General features: G+C 39.7%; 2 protein-coding genes across 3 annotated transcripts; both read right to left on the bottom strand.

The window, feature by feature from the left end:
* Nucleotides 1-621: 621 nt before the first annotated feature.
* LOC144705767 (Sphingomyelin synthetase family protein) lies at nucleotides 622-4,497 on the bottom strand. 2 transcript variants are annotated; one of them, XM_078578582.1, is made up of 5 exons: nucleotides 4,116-4,497; nucleotides 3,075-3,469; nucleotides 2,581-2,781; nucleotides 1,809-2,053; nucleotides 622-795 (listed from the first exon to the last, which is right to left on the bottom strand). In XM_078578582.1, exons 1-5 carry the CDS (start codon nucleotides 4,436-4,438, stop codon nucleotides 637-639), a joined length of 1,323 nt encoding a protein of 440 aa, XP_078434708.1. In that variant the 5' UTR covers nucleotides 4,439-4,497; the 3' UTR covers nucleotides 622-636. The 2 variants fall into 2 exon arrangements, with proteins under 2 accessions (XP_078434708.1, XP_078434709.1); XM_078578583.1 differs by lacking the exon at nucleotides 622-795 and having other exon boundaries at nucleotides 1,582-2,053; nucleotides 4,116-4,495.
* A 9,088-nt stretch (nucleotides 4,498-13,585) lies between these two features.
* LOC144705617 (Transcription elongation factor (TFIIS) family protein) lies at nucleotides 13,586-17,607 on the bottom strand. Its single transcript, XM_078578383.1, has 9 exons — nucleotides 17,457-17,607; nucleotides 15,747-16,322; nucleotides 15,601-15,669; nucleotides 15,423-15,505; nucleotides 15,050-15,120; nucleotides 14,902-14,954; nucleotides 14,249-14,282; nucleotides 13,948-14,169; nucleotides 13,586-13,843 (listed from the first exon to the last, which is right to left on the bottom strand). Exons 2-9 carry the CDS (start codon nucleotides 16,161-16,163, stop codon nucleotides 13,734-13,736), a joined length of 1,059 nt encoding a protein of 352 aa, XP_078434509.1. The 5' UTR covers nucleotides 16,164-16,322; nucleotides 17,457-17,607; the 3' UTR covers nucleotides 13,586-13,733.
* Nucleotides 17,608-24,955: the final 7,348 nt, after the last annotated feature.

Here is a 24,955-nt window from a genome sequence, read left to right as displayed (position 1 = left end):
TCGCGTCATTTGTCACGCCTCCATCATTGCAACAACAGACACAACGAATGATGTTTATTGAACCCTAGTCAAATTGCAGTTGAATCTGGTCATACCAAGTAATCTTGTTATGAATGGAGTCAAGCAATAGTTTGAACTTTGGCTGCAGAACTAGAACATGGCACTAAATTTGCCTTCTTGCTATTCCTTCATAATTTGGCTGAAACCATCAGCCATTGAGTAGCCATTAGTTGATTTTTGGTACTACTGGGTCTCCCCCTTTAAGCATTAGACTTAACCTAATAGACTTTTGAATAAGTGAAAAGGAGAACCAATGAAACTGTTTTCTCAAACTTCAAATTTATCTCATTAATTCAATATTACCTCAGAATGTGGCTGCATTTTGATTCTTGGAATATACCCCATAATGAAAACACCACCCACCAAGTAACCATTAGTTGATTTTAAGTACCTTTCCCCCTTTTAACATTAAACTTAACCTAATAGACCATTGAATACATGACAAGGGGAAGCAATGCAACTGTTTTCATAAACTTCAGTTCTATATTCATTATTGCAAGATTACCTCAAAATGGCTGACATCAGGGCAATTAGCTACTTACCTATTCATAACATTAAAACTTACGAAATATTCATCTAAACATTTGATATTATGCATACAAGTTGAACATCGCATTGAATTAAACCCCCAAAAATGCAAAAAGAAAAACAATAAGAGAGTAGTTCTAACATTTCAAACACAATCAAAATATTCCACTTGAGGTAGTGAAATAATTCTGAAACTTCATCGAACACCTGTTAATACGTGAGGGGAACCGATATCAATATCTTTCACAACCTTCAAATATTTTCTCATAATTATGAGATTATTTAAAATAGCTGATGTGTCCGCACTAATAAATATTTTCTTTAGATTCAAACTTAGGAAATATTAATTAAAAACTTATAAAACTATGTCTACAGGCTCCCTCTCATTAATTTAAAACCCTGAAATTTCACAAAATTTCCACTTTAAAACGATTGAAACATTTCAAACACATACTGACAATTTCCATGATGTATGCAAAAAACAATGTAAAATTTTACAAAAATCCGATATTACATGATAAGGGGAATCGATGCACCTATTTTCCTAAACTTAACTTTTATCCCCATTTTTTAAGAAAACCTTGAAAGATTATAGATTAATTTTGGCGAAGAAAATGATCAAAGGAGATGTACTTCCAAAAAAACTGGTTAAATCTCATAAGCATGAAGAATTGCAAAAAACTCCGACATAAAGGATAAATTGAAAAAACCCAAGCAATGTTTTATTATAATATCGCATTGAAACACGCTAGAAAGATGAAAAATTGTAGAATTGGAAGTTCCAACAGGCAAAAAAGGGTGGAGAAAAATACAAAAACTCGACCAAGAAAATGATGAAATGAGATGTACTAGTAAAAAAATTGCGTAAATCCTCAGAGAAGATCTCTAATTAGATACCAATAGCCTCGCAGAAATGCAAAAAATCAGATACAAAGACTAAAAAAGGCCCAAGCAAAGTTAATTGAAATATGGAAGAGGAAAGCACAAGAACGATGAAAAATTGCACAAGAATTTTATAAGTTAAAACAGGCAAAAAATAAGTTATAAAAGGCGGGAAAAACAGTTCAACCGTCACTGGTCAAGGAGAAGGCAAGCAGAACACAAGAGATGGCAAAGACGATGGTAAAGCCCCCGAACGCCATGAGAGCTCTCTGAGAGAACCTCTGGCGATGATTCTCAACAGCGAAGGTAGCATCGATCTCTTTGAGAATTGCTCTTACCTCGTCCATGTCGGAGTCCTTGGCGGCGCGCACTAGCCTTGGATGGACCTCTTCTAGCTTCGCTGCCCGGCCGTGGGCAGCGAGATCCTTGGCTGACCAGATAAATCTTGTTGTTCTCCATAGCATTACTCCGACGTAGATCGCCACCACGCAGTCAGCTGTGTAATGGTGACGCTCCCGGATCTCTCTCTGCGCACTGTGCAGAACCAGGAGCCAGATCAAGGCCGACGTTCCACCTCCGTAGGCTTCCTGCCAAGGAATTAAATCTCAGATTTCCAAGCCAGGTAAGAGATTTATTTTAATCAACCTATCTGTCCTTTCTGCCTGGTTTTCAGATATTCATGTGATCTGTCGAGGCAATCTGGCTTGATTGTTCTTCATTGACCTGGTTCTTCGCTTTGGCTGTTTACCCCATGCCTGGTTTTTAGATATTTATATGATTGGAGTGGGAAAAACTGTTCTGGTTGTCAATCTGGGTTTCAAATATTAAATAACAAAAAATATTTGAATTACAGACTGGGCTACCACTGGATGAATGTTATACGATAAAAATGTCAAAAATAAACTCACAACGTGAAATTTTATGTATATTTTTTATCAAATCTTTTAAAAAACTGGTGTTAACTCCAAATTTATAATGAGATGAAATATAACATAAAATCCAGGATCCAATCACTGATCTATCCCTCTACCTTCTTCCCTTGGTAACAACTCCTGGGTTCTTGTCATGCTGAGATATAACATAAAATCCAGGGATTAAAAAAAAAGGAACTTGCCTGCCAGGCCATGGCGGTGAGGACGGCGACAAGCATATGACCACTGTAGAGCAAGTCATTACAACCGCCGCTCGCCTTCTTTAGCAGATGGTACCAAGAAGGGCCCTCGCCGGGGGTCGGCCGCAAGATCCCCGCCAGGAAGCTCATCCTTCCCCAATCTGGCCGATACTCCCCAGGGAAGATGCCCCCATTCCCAGCTGGGGATGATGAAGAAGAAGAGGATGATGATGATGGTCATGATGATGAAGATGAAGGATTCAAATGATTATGACAATCATGATCGTGATAATGAAGAACAATATGATGATGATGGTAATGATCCTGAAGAAGAAGATGAAGGATGCTGATGATTGCCATGATGATGATGATCATCACCATAATCATGATCATGACCCTGATGTTGATGCTAATGAGGAAAAAAAAGGAGAAGAAGAACTAGGATCAACCATGATAGTCCCAAGAAGGAATCAGGGGAGAAGAAAACACCCACCATGGAGGGAATCCGTGTCGATAAGCCTACGAATAGCCTCAGAGCTTGTCGCGTAGGGAAGGTAGTACTTTTGAGCCCAGGGGTGAGGGTGAGACGGGACGGGGAAACGGGCGGTGGCGCACCAAGGCCGGAGTGACGGGAGAATGGTGGAGACAAATGTGGCCGCTCGCAGGAGACGACCAACTGCCATGGTGAACATGTACCGTGCACCGAGACCCAGGCCCGGAGCCTTTACGGAGTTAAACAGCACTGAGAAGGCCAGCATTATGAATAGCATCAGGTAATGGTGAAGGCTGATTATGTGGGCTCTCAACACTTCCACTACCCACCAAGGGAGTCTCTCATTGAGAGCCAAAAGCAGCCACTGACCAGTGTCTGGAAGAGGAGGAGTTGAGCTGCCAAAATAACAAGATTGAACAGTTTTCCACTATCATCTAGAGAGTTTTCAATTTTATTAGAAAATTTTGAAGAAAGAAATTTGAGAAAATGTTTGGATCTTCAGAAAATTCTTGATTACTCTCAGTATCATTCTCCAACTCAAATCTCCCAAGAATTAACGACATAATCAGGAAAAAATTCGTATTGAGAAATAAAATAACTGTAGAATTTTGACAATATTTGTTTGGTCCCAAAATCCCCCCCCCTTTGGCTGAAATACCGCATAAAAATTCCTCATCTGTATCGGCACCATTCTCCAAGTCATATTTCCCAAGAATTAGCAATCCGAGAAAACCCGAGCGAAATTAGCAAGAAATGTGATGAGAAGTCAAATGATTAGGAACTAAAGTACTTTCACCATTTTGAAATGAGAAGTCAGGCGCCTAAAAATCTCGCAACAGTGATTAAAAGATAAAATCTCAGAACAGCCGCCCCGATCTTCACAAAATCATTAATCACGATCAGAATCATACTCCCAAAAACATTCCATCACAATCAATTTCCCCAATTGTTAAAAAAAAAAATCAATTTCCGAAAAAATCACCAAAAATCCACAAAACAAGATCAAACCGAAAAAAGCATGTGAACTTCACCCATACATACTTATGCCAGTCGAGCCCGAGAACGGCGGTGACGGATCGAACCGACAGAGCCTCGCACAATAGCGCAGCAAGCATGAACACTATCGAAGCGAGAAACGGGAAAACGGCCCGCATTTCAAGAACCCAGTGCTCGTAGAACGGGGCTCGAGCCATCGCCGCGACGGCCAACACAATCCAAAGCGCAGGTTGTAGCCATGAATGCCACCACGGAGCCACTTCCCTCAAATAATCGATACAAACGTACGAGATCGCCGCCACACCGAGCCCGATCTTCTCCCTCGGCAGAGACCACGCCATGGATTTCTTCCTCTTCCTCCTCTCCATCTTCTCCCCTTCTCGACTGTGTTATTTTTCTCCACTACTGAATCCACAGAAGAGAAATTTAATGTTATTTTTCTAGAGACAATACCTCCCCCTCTCACGATAATATTAGTGTTGGGCCCTTTGGATGCCGGTATTGGGACGGATGCTGGACCAGATATCGGAACGAATAAATATTATATCCGTATTTGACCAATGTCCCGAGAACGGATGACAAGAATGTATATCAATCCATTCTTTGAGAGGTTGGATGGCGATATCGGATATCAAAGATCTGTCATGGATTTAGTTTTTTCTGATCTGTTCGGGTCAGATCGATCAGTGCGTGATTGGATGACGAGATCGGATAAAGTACCTAACTTTGATTACCTGACTCTGAACTGATGACGAGTACCTAAGTTTGAGTGGTTGGATGACAATATTAGGTATCGAAGATCGCTCATGGATTTTAGTTTCTGATCTGTTCGTGTCAGATTGATCAGCTTTTGATTGGATGACGAGATCGGATAAAGGCTATCGCAGTACCGACATTACTGTTCGCCCAACTGGTATCCGTCTGTCATCCGCTATCGGACAACCGATATCCGATATCCGGAAAAAATGGGACAGTGCCGGATATCAGATATCGGACGATATTCGTCTCTGAGGGGTAGACGGATATCTGTACCAGATACCGTAGGTAGAGGGACGCGACGGATACGGATGCCGGATATTGGTTTTCGATATCCAGATATCGGTAACTGATATTCACATGTTTTTTCCCATTCCATCGCAATCCCATATGGGAAATTTCTAAATTCCTTTGAGGTTTAAATTTGCCTCAGCCATCATATATTTAAATCCCATAGCGCGTGCCCATAGATGCTACGTCTTGGATGATTTAGATACATCCCTAGCACGTATTGTCAAATGTTGAAATTAATATGTCGAAATTGCAACATGCTTGTGGGCCACAATTAATGTTTTAACGAAATAAATATAATGGAATTTTACAAAAATAAAAGTGCATAATATAATTAATAATTTTTATAGATAATAGAAATAGTTAGTAAGAGGAATAATAAATCTGACCGTTTAATATTAAGGGGAGAGTGTAAGATATTAGTGGAAGGATTATTTTAGATTTACAATTAAGATACAGGAGTAAGGATACGAAGCTTATCATGATATTTAATTATAATGATTATTCATTTTGAGTGATATTAAGATTATATAGGATAGGGTAGAGAAATATAGTAATGACGGATATAAAGATTTATTATTTTTGGGAAATTCAACAATTTTTCAGGAGAATGTTGCAAAAATTTTAATTAAGTTCTTCCCCACCTTTTGGTGATTCGATAAGTTTATTTAACCAATATTTATATTATTAAATAAAGTGCAGATTTGAATTAAGTAATCTACTTTTATGGTTAAATGTGAATTATTAATTTTTGAAGATTCAACAACTTTTTAGGAAAATTTTGCAAAAATATTTAATAAATTCTCCCCCACTTTTTGGTGCTTCAACATGGTTGTGGAACCAATATTTAGAATACTAAATAAAGTGCACATCTGAACTAAGTACTTTATTTGATTGGTTAAGTGCGAATTATTAATTTAGGGAAATTCAACAGTTTTTCATGAAAATGTTGCAAAATTCAATAAATAAAAATATGAAGTTATATACATGGTCAAGTCTAAATTTTTAACAAAATTCACTAAATATATAGGATAGTGGTGCAAAGTTTTAAAAAAAAGAGGCTCTGTCAAAAACACGCCCTTCCCATAGGAATTTGCCCACGGTTCTGTCAGAGGTTTGTGCTCATTTGGTCATCACCTGCGTATCTAAAGTTAAGAAATAAATAATGATGATTACGTAAAAAATGGCAAAAATGTAATTCATGTACTTGATGTGTACCTCGAGCACATGCGACCACACCATCTTGTCTATCATCGCCATCTAAATCCAGCTCAACGTTAGTGTACCATCATTTGTTGTCCGCACGAAGCCAAATACTTCACAGTGATGAGTGTTTTGATGCTTATCGGGAACAGATGTGATCTCTTGTACATGACAATAGTGTTGCCCACCGAGAACATGCGTTCGACAAGAGCGCTTGTCGCACATACGGACAACAACTCCCTCGTAACAGCTACAAGTAAGGGGAAACGCTTCGCCCCTGTGCTGGCCCACCAGGATCGTGGAGTGAACACTCCCTCATTAGGCACGACCTCCATTAGGTATTGGTTGAACTTGTCCCACGCCGACCTCGTTGATGCACGTGCCGATTGGACTTTCCGCATAATGCTCTAAAGCCAAGAGTCCAACTCTTTGCCTCTTGAGTGTCCCTCTTCAGCGTCCCCTCTCAATCCACGCCTCGGTGATTCACATGGTAATAAGGATCGTACGTATGCGATGGTTGCTTCTCGGATGTCTGGACGGAGCATTGACCCGTTGTGGAATGGATCCATCAATGACGCGGCGGTGATTGCCTCATTCGCCCACAAGATCTCTACATATTGTGCAAGCTTGTAATGCATTGCCTTACACGCTTGCGCCATGTTGGAACGATCTCCTTCATGCAACTATCATAAGTCTGACAGAAATTGCTATCTTCGATTTGCTGGGCCACTTCCTCCATGTGTTCTTTGAGGCCGTCTAAAAGATATGGTACATCACATATCGCCGGCGTCACTATCTTGCAAACATGGTCGGTGGATATGGCGAAATGTCCAAGGATGTGACAAAACTCTTTCACCGACTCCCACTTGTCCTTCGACATCTTTGTCGCCATCCCTTTCTGACCAAAAGCCTTCGACACTTTATCAATTACATCACACTTCTTCACGGCGTTCGCTAACATAGCATAAGTGCTGCTCCATTGGGTCAGACAGTCTAAGACGACCATGTTGGAGTCCTTGACTTCGGGGTCATCTTCACATGCCTTTGCATAATGTTCTCTCCATTGCATAGAGCTCCTAATACTGCGCACTAGTGTCCGCACCTTTGCAACTGCATCATCCAAATATAACAGCCGGCGTGCTCCATCATTGTTGTCAGATGCTGAGAACATATCTCCAAGTTCGTTGTCCTGGTCGGTGTCGTAGTGGTCTGCTGTCTTGGTCACGTCGCCTTCTTTGGGCTTTACAGCTTGGGCCGAAGGAATGCCGAAGCTTTTTATTGCCGCTTGCACAAAATGTTCAAAATGTGTGCAACACATGGGACGTGCCTTTTGGTTAACGATCAGGTTATGTCTGCAACACGTTTTGCCTTCTGGTCAAAATGTGTGCAACTCTAAACGTCAGGTTAACGTTCTTTATCTTTCTCGCCATCAATGCCAACATCCTCTAATTCCCCGTGCCATTGTCAGTAGTCATGGCATAGACCTGCATAAATATCGATCACATGTAAAGTCACGAGTTTAATTAATAAGATAAGTTTGATGCTGACTGCTGACCTTCGGCTGCAGACACAATTCTTCTAGAGCTTGGAGAATGATGGATGTCATATTTTCCCCATCATGCTTGCTGACGATTTCTCGGATGGCAAGTACCCGCTCTCGGTACACCCATTTATCATCCACCCAATGGACGGCAATGCCTAGTAGTCCAGTACCGTTCTCAATAGTCTACGCATCTACGGTGAGTGATACTCGGTCCACGTTCTCCCATAGCTTCTTCACATCTTGTTTCATGCAACCATGCATTTGGATGGTCCATTGCTTAATGACCTTCGCACTTGGAGGATCCAAGTCGAAAAGTGTCGCGTAACGCCACATCTCCTTGAACTCGACATTCTGAACAATGCTCCACGTTGAATCAATCATGCATAGAAACCGTGCAATGGCATTCTTCATTTCCTCTGGCATATGCCCTCACATCGACCCTCGTTGGCTTGGCTCTCCCTGTTGTTTGCTTTGCATTTTTTCGGATATACGCGGCTGATCAGGGTCTTCCAACACCTCACCCTTAAGCTCCGCGTGACGAGCAAGATGGCAAGCTTTGAAATGTCACCAAAATATGTCGGTGCTTTTGTCGGCCTGCCGCTTTATCGCTTTTCTCTTATTGTGCGGGGTCATCTCCCGACACAGTAAGCATGCATAGTATCCATCACTCATGAGTTCAAAATAGTCAATGATGACTGAACGATTTGAATGAGGGTGACTCTCTATGACACGCGAAGTTCCCGCGTCAGTACGTTCAGGACCTACAACTCCTGACCCAGATCTGTCTTGGGTTGGGGCACTGCCTCCGCGTGTGTTCATGGTTCTAAAGGCATGATTTTGTAAGCAATGGTTGTTTAATATGACATCGCATGAAGCTAACGCAACAAACTATCAGAGCATTGAGAGAGAATGACAGAAGCATGGAGTTCACTGAGAGAAAATGACAGATGGGTAAATGCGAGAGGAGAGAGGGAGAGTTGGGGAGTAAGATAGAATGAGGGGAGAGAGGAAGAAATAGAGAATAAGAGAGGGTGAGAGAGAATGAGGGAGAATTAGGGAGTAGGAGAGAATGAGAGGAGAAAGGAGAATAAGAGAATTGGAGAGAATGAGAGGAGAGAGGCAGAATTAGACGGTGGGAGAGAATGAGAGGAGAGAGGGAGAATCAGAGGTAAAAAAATAAAAAAGAAGAGAGAGTGATAGAAGAGAGGAGGAGAGAGAGGCAGAATTAGAGAGTGGGAGAGAATGAGAAGAGAGAGAGAGAGAATTAGAGAGTGGGGGAGAGTGAGAGTAGAGAGGGAGAATTAGAGGTAAAAAAGTAAAGAAGAAGAGAGTGTGAGAGTTAGAGAGATATAAGAGAGGAGAGGAGAGAGGCAGAATTAGAGAGTAAGAGAGGGTGAGAGAGGAGAGGGAGAGTTAGAAATAAGAGTTAAAAAGGACCAGAGAGTGAGAGAGAATGAGAGGAGAGAGAGAGAAATAGAGAGTAAGAGAGGGTGGGAGAGAATGAAGGAGAATTAGAGAGTAAGAGAGGGTGGGAGAGAATGAAGGAGAATTAGAGAGTAAGAGAGGGTGGGAGAGAATGAAGGAGAATTAGAGAGTAAGAGAGAATGAGAGGAGAGAGGGAGAGTTAGAGAGTGCGGGTGAATGAGACGAGAGAGGGAGAATTAGTGAGTGGGACAGAATGAGATGAGAGAGGGAAATTTAGCGGTACAAAAGTAAAGAAGAAGAGTGAGTGAGAGTTAGAGAGACAGAAGAGAGAAGAGGAGAGAGGCAGAATTAGAGAGTAAGAGAGGGTGAGAGAGGAGAGGGAGAGTTAGAAATAAGAGTTAAAAAGGACCAGAGCGTGAGAGAGAATGAGAGGAGAGAAAGAGAAATAGCGAGTAAGAGAGGGTGGAGAGAGAATGAGGGAGAAATAGAGAGTTAGAGAGAATGAGAAGAGAGAGGGAGAGTTAGAGAGTGGGGGAGAATGAGAGGAGAGAGGGAAATTTAGAGGTAAAAAAGTAAAGAAGAAGCGAGAGTGAGAGTTAGAGAGATAGAAGAGATGAGAGGAGAGAGGCAGAATTAGAGAGTAAGAGAGGGTGAGAGAGAATGAGGGAGAGAGGGAGAATTAGAGAGTGGGGGAGAATGAGAGGAGAGAGGGAGAATTAGTGGTAAAAAGGTAAAAAAGAAGAGAGAGTGAGAGAAGAGAGGAGAGGAGAGAGGGAGAGTTAGTGAGTAAGAGAGAATGGGAGAAGAGAGGAGAGTAGAGAGGGAGAATTATAGAGTAATGGAGGGTGAGAGAGAATGAGGGAGAATTAGATAGTGGGAGAGAATGAGAGGAGAGGGAGAATTAGAGAGTAAGAGTAAATGAGAGGAGAGAGGGAGAATTAGAGAGTAAGAGTAAATGAGAGGAGAGAGGGAGAATTAGAGAGTAAGAGAGAATGAGAGGAGAGAGGGAGAATTAGAGGTAAAAAGGTGAACACGACTCAGAGAGTAAGAGAGAATGAGAGGAGAGACGGAGAATCAGAGAGTAAGAGAGAATGAGAGAAGTGAGGAGAGGAGAGAGCGAGAATTACAGACTAAGAGAGAATGAGAGGGGAGAATTAGAGGTAAAAAATAAGAAGAATCAGCGAATGAAGAAACAAAGAACTATAGCATATGCAAGAAACATCTATAATTTCCATAGGCAAGAAACAAAGACCATCATTTATGAACTCTAACAAAGAACATTTTTTAAATTAACTATAGCATTGGGATGCAATGCTATAGTCAATTTAATTATAGAACTGAGAATCAGTGAAGGAAGTAGGAGCAAAAACAAAGAAAATTTAGAAGAATTAAGCAGCATAGAATAAGAGCGTCAGAGGAAAAATGGTAAAATTAAACTGACGACCTAGATGAACATGACCGAATGAACCCGCAAGTCCGCCGTCGGCCGATTCCACCAATGTCGCCGTCCACCAACGCTGCCATCCACCGTCCACCGTCTGCTGACGCCGCCATCCACCGTCCGTCGACGGCGCTGTCCACCGTCCACCGTTCGATATCCGCCGATTCCGCCGATTCTGCTGTCAGTCGTCTGCAGTTCTATTTCCGCCTTTCGTGTATTTTGGATTCAAATTTTCGAATCCAAAATACACAAAATTACGTTAAGAATAAAATTCAATGTGGATATCAAAAACTGATATCCACACCCGATATCTGATATCGTCATCCTCGCCCCTGAGACGGAGACGGATGCCGACATCGCGACGAATGTTGGTATCAGATTTCGGCACTGTAGCAACCGATATCCAATACGGATATCCATATCCGGATATCGAAAAGAACATATACCGGAAATTGCCTTTCCGGTATCCGATACAGCATCTGTCCCGATACCTGCATCCGGTACTGGTATCGGGATGGGCGAACACTAACCGACATGGATATCAATCCTGAAATGGGTACCTAACTTTGAGTGGTTGGATGACAATATTGGATATCGAAGATTGTTCATGGATTTAAGTTTCTGATCTGTTCGGGTCAGATTGGTCAGCTTGTGATTGGATGACGAGATCAGATAAAGGTTGTCGCAGTACCGACATGGATATCAATCCTGAAATGGGTACCTATCTTTGAGTGGTTGAAGGACAATATCGGATATCAAAGATCGTTCATGGATTTTAGTTTCTGATCTGTTCGGGTCAGTGATCAGCTCGTGATTGGATGACGAGATCGGATAAAGGTTGTTGCAGTACCTATATGGATATCAATCCATAAATTAGTACCTAACTTTGAGTGGTTGGATGACGATATCGGATGTCAAAGATCGCTCGTTTATTTTAGTTTTCCTGATCTTTTTGGGTCAAATCGATTAACTCGTGATTGGATGATGATATCGGATAAAGGCTGTTACAGTACCGACATGGATATCAATCCATTAGATAGTACCTAACTTTGAGTGGTTGGATGACGATATCGCGTATTGGACATGGATTTCAATTTTTATTATCTGTTCTGCTCATATTGGTCAGCTTAGATAGGGCACACTGTTTGCAATATAGTACCTTTACTAATATTTGAGATATCTGAGTCATGGATTTTATTTTTTCTTATTGGTTCAGGTCGGATCGATCAATTCAGTTGGGGCATACAGGTTGTTGCCCGGTTGTTTTGATTTATACTTTCCTTTCAAATAATTTTTTCCCTAATTTATTTGTTTAGCAATTTGGATAAAATAATTTTGGATTTATTTTATTTGAGTAAAATAAATTATTCAATATTTTATCCAAATTTTCAGAATTTAAAATAAATTATTCTCAGTTTCAATAGAAACCTAGAAATCATTTTTAAATTTGAAAATAAATACTTCTTGAATTTTAATCACGAGTTTTACATTGTCTAAAATTTTGCATCATATTACATTTGTGAATTTGATATTTTATTCATAATATGATTTATAGTATGATGATAGTGTGAGATGTGGAGAAACCTAGACAGACCTACTGTATGTGCCCCTAATCGTAGCCAACCAATAAGATTGGATCGTGTTGTTGACCAAGTGAGATAGTCAACACCCACACACATGTACTCATATCCACACATAATAAATATGTTGATATGTCCATGTTGAAGGCACATGTTAAGATAAGATACTTCTACATTAGAGTTACAATTTTTCTGAGTGTCGGGATTAAGAACTCAAAGGTCATAGTCAAAACACAATAGTGCATACACAAAATTGTCTTTGGTGTCACATTTCTAAGGACCACTTACACAACTATTACTTGAATCAACCTGATTCAACATTAGGTAGACTACCATTCAGGGATTTATACATATCAATGTTCATAAAGGGCACCCACCATCTATCCCTATTGTCTCTACACTAATAGCCACACGATCAACCATAGTCATCATATTAGTGGGATTAGACAATGTTATTTGATAAAGATATGTTGATGTCATTCTTATATTCGAGAATGAATATGTGGACCACATGTTTAAAGATTAGTGACAACTAATCTCATTTTAATTCACCAAGTTGTGGAAGGTATTCAAGGACTCCGTTCTTAACATCACATGATAATTATAATTAATAAATCTTTATTTGGCCTCTTTCGTAGGTTCTCCAATAGAGTCATTAATAAATTTCTGAAGCCCTTAATAATTTCTTTTTCTTTTAAATGATTTTATCTTTTATGAGAAGGTCAATATCACTTTCAATAAAAATCAAGTTCCTAAATGAGATCTTCAGTTTTAAATCATTAGTGATGCTAAAAATTTTTGATGTAGAGAAATCTAAATTCAGAGGATAGAAAATAAGTATGTGGCATGTATTATGAAAATGATTTGTACGGGTAATTGATAACCCTAAAAATGATTGATTTAAATGGCAATAACTTTTTGTTGGCATTTGGACTATAGATCTGAATCGTCCCGGACGTGGAGGATGGATGGGACAGGACAAATTTTGTCCCGTCCGATGTCCGGAGTAAGACCAAGAACGAAGGACGGCATGGTTTCTTGTCCAATGATTCAAAAACCATCCCGTCCAACCATTCTGGGACGGTTTTTCGTCCCATACGGGACAAAAACCATCCCATCCCTCGTCCCGGATGAAAAAAATGTTTTAAATAACTTTAGATTCACACAGACTGAGATATGGAGATACAGATAAATAGATAGATGATTGATTTGTAGATAAAATAAGAAAGATTAGATAGCCATTTTCCCCATAGATTCACGCACAGCAAGGGCAAGATCAAGAAATCATCGATGGTCTACTTGATGAACATACTCAGCAACAGGAGAGATAATAAAATACAAATAGATAGATAGATTCACACATACTGAGATATGGAGATATAGATAGATGATTGATTTGTAGATAAAGAGAGGGTGTCTTCTTCTCACCAGTGCTTTGCCTGGAAGCCTGCACCCTTGTGGCGAGCGGAGAGCGAGCCTCTGGGCTTGGGCACATCGTTTATGTCCACCACCTGGATCGTCCTCTGCTTCTTTGCTTCACGAAGACAAACAATTAACCATAAACATCTCAGAGCATCATTTTCAACATAATTTTTTTTAATAAGGATTAGCTCGAAGCTCAATTGGCTATGGCGTTACCGTTTTCTGCCTCTTGATAATTCTCATGGAGCCTTCTCTTGGCTGAGGCGAGCCTCTCCGGGTCAAGTAAGCTGTCTTTCTCTTTTTCCTTTGCCCTGTGGGAGGGAGGCAGCGGCAGTGGCGTCGGAGGTTTTGCCTTTGTTGGAGCCTCGTTTCGTAGAGGAAGATGCGCCTTTGATCTCGTCTCCCCCTCTGAGCTAGCCTTGTCCGAGATTGATCCGCCTGCGCAGACATAAACCAGGGCCGTGGGATCAAATCAACGAGCTTGGGTTTGATCTCTTGTGGGAGTTGATCAACGTACTTTTTGCGTTTGGTGAGTAGCCCAAGTCTGGCACCTGAAATTAACCAAGAGAGAGGCTTCTCAGATAGAGAGATAGATTAGTGGGTAGACAGAGAGATAGATGTAGAGATAGCTAGAAAGAAAGATAAGTAGAGAGATAGCTAGATGGGTAGAAAAGTATACAGATAGCTCGAGAGATTTATACATAAAGAGATCCACATATATAGGTCGATAATTAGATGGATGGATATACAGAGATATAGAGAGATGCATGTATAGATTGAGACATTGATTGATAAAGAGATAGATACATCGATGGATGGATAGAGATATAAATAGATATTGGAAGATAGATAGATAGATCAATAGATAAATAGACAGACAGAAGGATAGGTAGATGGATAAACAGATACACAAATAGATATCGAGATAGATTGATAGAAAAAATGTATAAGAAAATAGATACTTGGATAAAGAGATAGACGGATGGATTGATAAAATGATGAATATTCGTATGGATGGATAAGCAGATAGAATGATTGAAAGATAGAGAGATTGAGCACTAAAAGGATAGAAATAGGTAGAGGGAGATGAATAGATAGAGAAATAGATTGACTAGATAGATTAGCTTATAGAGAGAGAGAGATTGGCGATTGTGGAAAAGAGACATTTACATGATTTCCGTTCTGGGAGTGGCTGGCTTTTCTCTTGGGGGAATCTCCATCAGCTGAAAGATCAGACAGCTCCGGAAGGAGAATGATCAGAGAGAGGAATAGAGAGTCAGCATGGAATCTTCTCTCCAGTTCAATTGAAGGGACCTACGAATCACCGCAGAGCTTGTGGGTTCGCTCGAGTTGGACTTCACCCAGTCGTCCACGAGATCCTTCCATTTTCTGAGAAGAACAGGATAATCAATATCACAAACTCAACAACAATGACAAATAATGAGAAGAAGAAGAAGGTGATGATGATGATGCTGATGATATTGAAATCATTGATGATGACGAGTAAGGAGAAGATGATGATGATGAAGATGATGAAGAAGAGGAAGAAGAAAAAGCAAAAGATGGTGACGGCGATGATGATGGCAAATAAGAAGCAGATGATAATAATGATGGTGATGAAGATGATGAATTAGATGTAGATGATGAAAAATAAGATGATGATTGGAATATTGATCCATAGTTTGCTCAACCTGACGAGCAGCTTCACCAGTCTCCTAACTTCGGCTGAAGCGTGTTTCCGGAGGCCATTGACGTGCCGCCCAATATCCGTTCCCTGAGATTCATCCGTAGACAAGTATGCCCTTTGCAGTAAAAAAGATGATCTTCATCCAACCATAATTTCAACTAGAATAGAAGCAATGGCCCGACCTGTAAAGCTTTGAAGGTGAGATCCATGTCTGCCAGAGTTTGCAGCATGTGCACCAATGATTCCTCCGACTGCAACGCAATGCATCATATCCAAGTGAAATTCAGAACAGACGAAAGAACATCAACTATGTTGAATAATCAGAGACCTGCTCAGGGTCATGGAGGTGCTCTTTAATGGCAAGGATCTTGCTCTGCTCGTCCTCCACTGAAAGGTGATGAGATGTCTGCCTCTGATCATCATCATCATGATCATGATCATCTTCGTCTTCTTCTTCCTCATTCTGGTGCCGCAATTGCGGGCTTAACGGGGAAGAACTCTGCCTTCTTTCTTGACTGTTCATCTCTCTGTCTACAACACTTGACTGGATTCCATGATTATTTTCTAACTCCACCGGAAGAGCCACAACCGATCTTGTCGCATAAAGCTTCTCCACAAAGCCGTCTCGCCGTGATCGAAGCTCCTTTCCATGGTCTCTGGCTGCTATAAAAATGGCGGTCTCAATGACAGTCCACAGATCAAGGCCCGATCTCTCTAGAAGCTTCTCGAATTCTTCAGTATTCATCCGATCTCCAAAGCACCAAACAAGCGCTAGCTTCGTCTTCAAAAGAAATATGCACGAGATTTGTCCTCAGATCTGAATTTTTTCACAACTTCTGACGAATTCTCCGGATTGTTCATCCTCTCAAAACATGAATCAAATTCTGAATCATTTGTTTTCCTCCTGCAAGTTGAAAGAAAAACCATCAGCACGATCTGAGTAGCCACAGAGGTTTTAAAGAATTAGACCATTCGCTGATCGAAATTCTTGTACGAGGAAAAAGTCTACAGATCGAAAATCCAAAGTTTGGATCTTTTCCTGGAGCTTTTTAGAGGGAGAAGGAATTCTCAAGAGAGGAAGAACAAAAAAAAAACATAGCAACAGTTGCATATTGTTTGTACTAAATCCTTCGGCGGAGAAATTGTCTTCAGGACCTAGATCAATGGAAAAAGAATTCATTTGCTGGGAAAAACAACAAAATAATAGCAGTTTCCATATCGGAACTCCAAAATCACTATCCGTTCCAGGAGCTTGATAGAGAAAGAAGGAATTCTGACCCGATGAAGAAAAACAAAACATAACAACAGTTCCAGGGACGGAATTCTAAATCAAATCCCCTCTTCAGCCGAGAAATCGTCAATTGGAGCTAGATCGAACGATTAAGAAAACATATTCTAGACTAAAAACGAAAAAGAAAAAAAGATTCCGATTGATTTTCTGAAATTTCGCCGAACATCGTTCCAATCCTAACCACTATTCGGCCAAGAAACCGTCACTTGGAACTGGATCAAACGAAAAACAACTCTTATGATAGGGAAACAACAAAAAAGAATAAAAAGATTCAGACTGATTTTCTAAAATTTCGCCGAACCTCGTTTCAATCCTAACTAAATTTCGGCCCCCAAATCCTCAATTGGAGCTAGATAGGACAAAAAAATTCATATTGATTTTCCAAATTTCGCCGAACCTCCTTCCAATCCTAACCACTAATCGGCCGAGAAGTCGTCCATTGATCTGGATCGGACAAATAATAATTCATTTACTAGGCAAAAGGTTAAAGATTGATTTTCCAAAATTCTGCCGAACATCGTTCCAATCATAACCACTATTCGGTCAATAAATCGTCACTTGGAGCTAGATCAAACAAAAACAACTATTATAACAGGCAAAAAACAAAAAGGAAAAAAAAATCAGATTGATTTCCCAAAATTTTGCCGAACCTCGTTTCAACAATAACCACTATTCGGCCAAAAAATCGCCAATTGGAGCTAGATCACTGCACCAAAAAAAATCCAAAAACAGGAAAAAAATTCATACCGATCCTCAATCTTCTCTTCCTCCGCTACCAATTTCTTCTTCTTCTTCTTCGTCTTCTTCTTCTTCGTCTTCTTCTTCTTCTTCTTCTTCTTCTTCTTCTTCTTCTTCTTCTTCTTCTTCTGGCAGATATGAACGCCGTTCTATCCTCCGATTCTCAACTTTTAAACCCCATTTATACTATTATTGCTTAGTTACCCTCTTCATCATCTCTGAGTGACCCAACGTTGACCAGACAAAATATCATAATAAAAAAAGGTATCAAATTTTCAGGGACAATTATATTTCAGCTTTCACGAATGTTATATTGGTTTCAGAAATTATCTTATCTGAAAAATAAGTATATATATAAACCAATGCCTGACTTTAATCCTACTATGAAGAAAGAGACGATGATTTATTATATGATTTCTTTGTGCTTTGGTAGTATTGAGTGATGTCTTTTTTCTTCTATTTTCAAATATATGTAATGGTGTGTTATGTTTTCTACTTATTTCTGTTGAAGATCTGTTGAGATAATCTAACTCTTTATCTGATTATTACTTGGACTTTTAAAATTACCACTTTCACTTTCATTTATCATCTTCTTGTCTTCATTGATCACATTATATAACTATATTTTCAAATATGTCTCCTCTAGATCTTGAAACATAGAGGTTTAGATATAGGTGAAAACATAATACAGAGAATGCTTTCTTTCAACCGATTAATAACACCATCCTCTGCATGCTTGCTATCATGCATTCAGTTATGTTTAGACATTAAACAATGATGGTTAGTCTAGAGCTGTTCAACTGCAGTGAACACATAATGTTTTGTTCATACTATCCCATTCTTGCTTTACTATTTCATGTTTTCATGTTTGTAATCAGGAAGATGATAAAGCCACTAATTCAATACATAATGTATGATGTTATTTAAAGTCAGACCTATACTTACTGTTCAACAATAGAGGGAAGGCATTGAATTCTTGGGAAAAAAAAATTGGTATTATAACTTGACAAAAAACTGTCTTGATATTCACTACTCAATGCATCCCCATTGAATATTTGATAAGTTGATATTTTAGCCACACCCATTCATCATTGATAAACTCTAATTTTAGGTGTTTTAATTATATCGTCATTGTGATTCTAGTGTCATGCAATACATTCATATTCCTTGCTTAGTAAAATGTGTAAGCAAGGTTTGATTCTCAGGGAGCCTAGGTAATGAGACTATGTCATTTCTAAGTGATGAGAGATAAATATTTATGATTATAGGAAGGTGATTTCAGGTGAGAGACGAGAAATTGTGGAAAGATGAGAGGATAGTAGAGAATATGGAGATAGAACTATTATATAATTTGGTACAAGAGGTGGTGTTTTAAGGGTTTTTTATGTGATTTCGGTGATAGATATGAGGAATCAAAGAGAAACAATGAAAAAAGATATATGAAAGTGATTGTTAGATGTTTTTGTAATGAGATGAAACTAAGAAACAAAATATATAATTTAATAATGTTAAAGATTAAAAGCCTCAAAAGTTTCTGAATCCTCACACAAACCCCAAATGCCTGTCCTTGGTGGGGTGATGCTAGACTAGCTATGACCACGTTCCTCGCTTGAATCTTGCTTCCATCACACTCCTAGTTATCAAAAAATGGTGGGAATGGGCATTGCACCTCTCCTTTTCCTTCTGGTATCCTCCTGCTAAGAGGGTATAATAAAACCTTGTGGAGAGAGAAAGTTTAAGTTCTTATATAGGCTACTTATGATTAGAAGGGCATTTCAGTCATTTCAAAAATTCATAAAATATTTTAAGGTCAAAATCATGAAAATAATATATAAAATGAAATATAATGTTATAGGTTATTAATGTTTCAGCCTAATCAGAGCTGTGGATCAAAGTTGTTAATGTTTCAAATCGGAGCATTTTGGGCCGTTTGATCAAATGTTTCACCATATGTGATATGTGTCGTGCCCTAATTGGGCACGACAGTGTCCTCTTTTTTTGGAGTATGGGGAATGCTCAATTATCCATTGGATAATAACATCCACTTTGGATATTTTGTAAAGTACTCTATTATCCATTGGATAATGTCGTCTACCTTCAATACTTTGCGGAGCACTCTATTATCCATTGGATAATGCCATGTACCTTCCATACTTTGTGGCTCACTCTATTATCCATTGGATAATGCGGTGTACCATCGGTTTTTGGTAGAAAAAATATGGAAAATTTCACAAAGCCCCCTAAAAACACAAATCCTCAACTCTCTCATTTCAAGTCCCTTTTACTCCACATTTTCTCCATTATATCAATAATTCAATCCTCTATATTCCTAAACCCTAAAATATCTAAAATCATGAAGAAAACTAGCAATTTAATCAGATTGAACCCAACCTATGCACGGAGTAGACTCAGATCTTGGCTCAATTTTTACTGATAGGGAATTGACTGGTTTGATTTCGTAGATGGATAGATGATGTCGGACATCGTCAATGTCGTCATCCGATGGGTAAATCCCTAAGGAGATATGTAACTACGTGATGACGTAGCCTAGGCGGACGTACGTGGAGGTCCCGACTCGTGGGAATTTGCCCTATTCCTGAGATCCGTGATGGACGACCGGTAACGATGAGGTGACCTTCTGACCCTCGTCGGAGTGACGACAACAACTACGGCATCAACCGCAAGAATTCTGTGGACGCTCACACTTAACAGACGGGCTCAACCCGTACCTAGGAAATCACTCAATTTGTAGTTTTCTCGATATATATTTCTCTCACATAATCTGTCCCGAGTGCGATGGAGTGCAGTCGAAAGATATATTTTAGAAAGTAAAATAATTGACGACCAAGGGGAACGATGTACCTCACCCATGGTGGCATTCGTCATCGATGTCGTCGTTAGTGCACAAGCAGCTAGGGGTAGACGTAGTGGAGGAATGCCGGAGGAGAACACAGCGTTGCTTGACAAGCTGCGGAGTCGAGGCATTGGAGCGGTCTGGAGATTGTCAAAGTCGAGGATGGCAATGACGGCTGCAAACAGCACCAGGCACGACAGATGCATGGTCGTAAACACCAACAATAGCCCTATCGGTAACAACTACAGCAACAGGGCAATGCAGTGTGATTCAGGCATATGGTACAGCGTGGGCGCAATACATGAAGCAGAGGCGGCGAGCTGGTAAGCCGAAGCGACAAAGGCAGCGGGTTGGTAGAACAGGGAACAGGAGTGGCGATTGCATTTGCTGCACCAAGTGTTGCGATCAGCCACGAACACTGGTTGGTTGATTGCTTGCCAAGTCGCGCAAGGGAACACGCATGCAAATGTGGCACCAGACCACCCGATTCGTCGCGATCGCTGATCAGTTGGCCACTCACCAGTCTACGCAGGAGACACGTCCACAGTAGTTGCACCCAATAGCGCGATCGACCGCAAGCGCTGATTGGTTGAGCGCTTGATGTAGCCTAGAAGCCCATTTTCTAAGGCCCATTAGCAAGTTGTGGCCCAAGAAGGAGATTCTTCTAGAACTGACAGGATCTACAGAAATATACCTAGAGCCCCTCAAAATCCTCTAACAGTATTTTCCCCGGTGTGCGCAGAGTGAGAGGCTCACGAATGTGCTTGTTGCACCAGGCCACCCCCACGATCAGTCGCAACTGCGGGTCGGCTGTACCCTCAGCGTATCGCGCGGGCATCACAATCGGTGTAGTTGCACCAGGCAACGGTGTCGCCGGATCACACAGGGTGGGGAGGACGCGGTGGTGGCCCCAGGCTCTCCCCCAGTCAGTCGTAACGGTCAACCACTTACGTAGGAGAATGCAACTATGGTAATGGCACCAAGGAAACGCAACAGGTGTGATCAAAGATCGGTTTACTGTTTGCCGAACTGCTCAGGAGGATGCAAACACGGTTGGAACACCAGACCGTACAAGATCTTCCTCCATCTAGCCTTCTTCCTCTTCTTCATCCTCTCTTCTCTTCTCTTACGTGAGATCTGAAAACAAAAGTAACTTCCACAAAATGCAACAGATCTGAACGTGGTTGTGCCCCATCGTGGCCTTATATGGGGTCATGATGGGCCCATTACAAACATCTAGACAAGGGGTCCAACAAGGACCCCTTTTTACAACACATAAACTAAACAAAGAGGAAATTTTAAACGTCTTGAAAATGAAAATGACGGAGAAAGCACGACAATACGGACGCGTCACGACAAGTACGGTGAACTCTTCATGACAAACACAAAACATAAATTTGACAAACGAAAATAGAGAATTAAAAGACGAGCACGTGCGCGGACGTGCTTTACCCGGGGTATTTAAACCCGAGAGTCTTCACCGACGCTTTGGCATGCCGGTTGGGCTGGACACGGACCAGTGGTGATGCTGATGACAGCAAGGGCAGCTCTGACTATGTATCCTTGGTGTCGTCCGGGCGCGCTCCATCAATGGACCATCCTAAACAGAGACCGACGATCCTTTAAACACTTGCAAACCTGATTTGGCTCTGCGCCAAAGTAGATGGTGTGTCCAGCCTCCCAATCATTATCGTTGCATTCACTCTGCAATCTCTTTCTTATTCCCTTGCATCAAAATACTCATCCAAAATGTTAGAAATAAACCATTTGACTTCAGAAAAGTCAAATGGGGTTATTATCCCAAAATAAACACAAAATGCATAAAATGATGGATGATGTGATAAAAATGTGTAATTGATGTACATGCGGTATTTCATCGTAGATATAAGCATAGCTGTACAATTTTATGATGAATTATTGTCTGAAATAACACTTTGATCCATGCATGTAATGATGTATTTATGATTACCAATCATCAAGATAGTGAAAATACATAGAGAAGCTCACGTAAATATGGAATAAGTAAGCTCTATGGATTCAATTTTATTATTAAATTTAATCACCTTAATTTAAATAAATTCCCAATAATGATTATGAAATTTGATTGAACATAAAGAGGGATAGAAAAATTTTCTCAAAGTGAAATCAATGACCTAGAAGTTTGTTAAAAGTTGTGGATTTTCTTTCAAAAAATCCTAGGGCATTGTGAACTAAATCATATAATTATTTTGTCACTAAATCCTACAAAGGATTGTGTGTTCAGTAAGAAAATGGTTGTAGGAAAACAATATTTGGACTGACAAGTTTAAATATAATGGACCTCAGGATAAATCAAAACAACATTAAAATATTTTTATCCTTCCCTAATCTGATACCATTCTCAGATGTTTTATAAATGAATCAAATAAGTTAAAGCTAATGGGTTGTGATTGACATGGTCCGTCTATGATTTATGTAATGGAAGGAAAAAGAAAATTGTAATAGACCTTTAACATAAATGAAAATTGGATGATTGAACCTGTTGAGATGCTAGTTTCCAGACTAGGGAACAGAACATTCACAATGGGATGACTCAGACATGGGGAGACTAATGATGGGTGATGATGGAAGAGGATGTGACATCGAAGTTATCAAATTTCCCACCCCAACACACATCCCAGTTTTTTGACAAAATCCATCACATTTTTGTCACACGTCATTGGATCGCTTGTCCCGTCCTCGTCCCATTACCAGACAATGGTCCCATCACAGGTGACAAAAAGACATATCAACAACTACATATTTTACACATTTAGTTTTAAAAATTTTAATTATCACTCTCTCGGCAACCCCTCCGTCTCATACTCCCTCTTTCTCTCTAACTCCCTCTCTCTCTCAAACTCCCACTCTCTTAGTCTTCCTCTTTCTCTCTCTCAGTTTATACCTCTCTCTCTCTCTCAGTTTCTCTCTTTCTCTCTAACTCCCTCTCTCTCAAACTCCCATTCTCTTAGTCTTCCTCTTTCTCTCTCAGTTTATACCTCTCTCTCTCTCAGTTTCTCTCTTTCTCTCTAACTCCCTCTCTCTCAAACTCCCATTCTCTTAGTCTTCCTCTTTTTCTCTCTCAGTTTATAACTCTCTCTCTCTCTCTCTCAGTTTCTCTCTTTCTCTCAAACTCCCTCTCTCTCAGTATCTCCCTCTCCTCTATTGGGGTCTAGGGCCTTGATCTAGATGAAAATTTTGAATGATTCATAGTGGGAGACTTGAAATGGAATAAAAAAAAACTAAATAGAATCACCTGGGCACGGATCGTACCCATGATTTATTGGATCCTCGAGTGAGTCTAGTCGAGATCTTCATGTGTGCAGCCCCTAGAATTATCCACGTGGTCCATTGTATGATGAATCTCCTCCTTCACTGTGACAAGCTCTGTTCATGCTCCATCATCATTGTTGTGCCGTCCCGATTGCATTAGGAATGGAGAAGAGCTAAAGGGAGAAGAAGTGGAAGAGCCTTGAACAATTCTGATCTGGGTGAATTTCATTCTGGGCCTTCCCCTATTTATACTAAGTAGGTATTTTCACAGAACCTCCCAAACTTTAATGGATATATTCTGACATCCAAAAGATAACTTGTGTGTGACCCTCTAGGCCCATGTATTAGTCTAGTTAATGACTAGTGTCCCAATAGCCTTTCTTGGTGATGATTCAGTATATTTTTTATGTCTTTTGTAAATTTAATTCACCCAAGTCAAATAAAATTTATAATTATTAAAAACGCACCAAGTATGTAAAGTGGGAGTGAGGTCATCTCCATAGAGACTGGCCTTTAGAAGTGAATCTAATACTTGAGTTAGGGTTAGTGGAAGTAGTAAGGATAATAAATTAAATTAGTTATAAGTTGAGTAAGAGAAGTGATAATAATAATAAAAATGAAGATAGTGAAATGGTGGAAACTAAGTACTCATTAAGTGGGAAGAGTTGTAAAGAAATGAAGAAGGTAGAAGTGAGTTATTTATAAGATAATATTTTAATTTTATTATTTTATAGAGTTAATATTTTTATGTATATTAGAGTGAAATGGATTTATTGTTTTATAATACTAGATTATACAGAAATAGGTAATTGAATAGCCATTTTTATATTTTAAGTATAAGTTTGTACTAGTATGATGGAGAGGTTAATATTGATTCTATTATTAGTCCAAGATGTTTAGTGTTACAATATTTTTAACTGATATTTAACTTATATGTAAGATAGAAGATACCTGTATTAATGAGGGGTTTTAATATTTAGCTGGGTATTGAATAGGGATATTAAGATTTTTAATTATATATAGATTAAGGAGGTAGAGAAAGGCATATATATATGAAATAAGAGTTTTAGATTCAGAGGAATAGACGTCAAAATAGGTATTATTTACTTTAAAAATATTTTAAGTTTCATATAGACAAGAGCATAAGAGAAGATAATGGGAGAATAAAAGTAAATAATATTTTAATATTTATATTATTAGATGATTAAGGATCTCTTATAATAATAGAATACAACTAATAAGTCTCTATATTTCATAAGTTATTCTTAATAAAATCAAAAATAAATAATTGAAATCAAAGGAAATGCTCAATGCCTAGAACATGTTCGATATAATCCTCAAAGTGGCCGATCCAGAAAAATAT

The sequence above is a fragment of the Wolffia australiana genome, chromosome 7 (genome assembly GCF_029677425.1).
Source record: "Wolffia australiana isolate 7733 chromosome 7, ASM2967742v1".
Taxonomy (NCBI): Eukaryota; Viridiplantae; Streptophyta; class Magnoliopsida; order Alismatales; family Araceae; genus Wolffia; species Wolffia australiana.
This window is presented reverse-complemented; position numbering and strand designations above follow the sequence as displayed.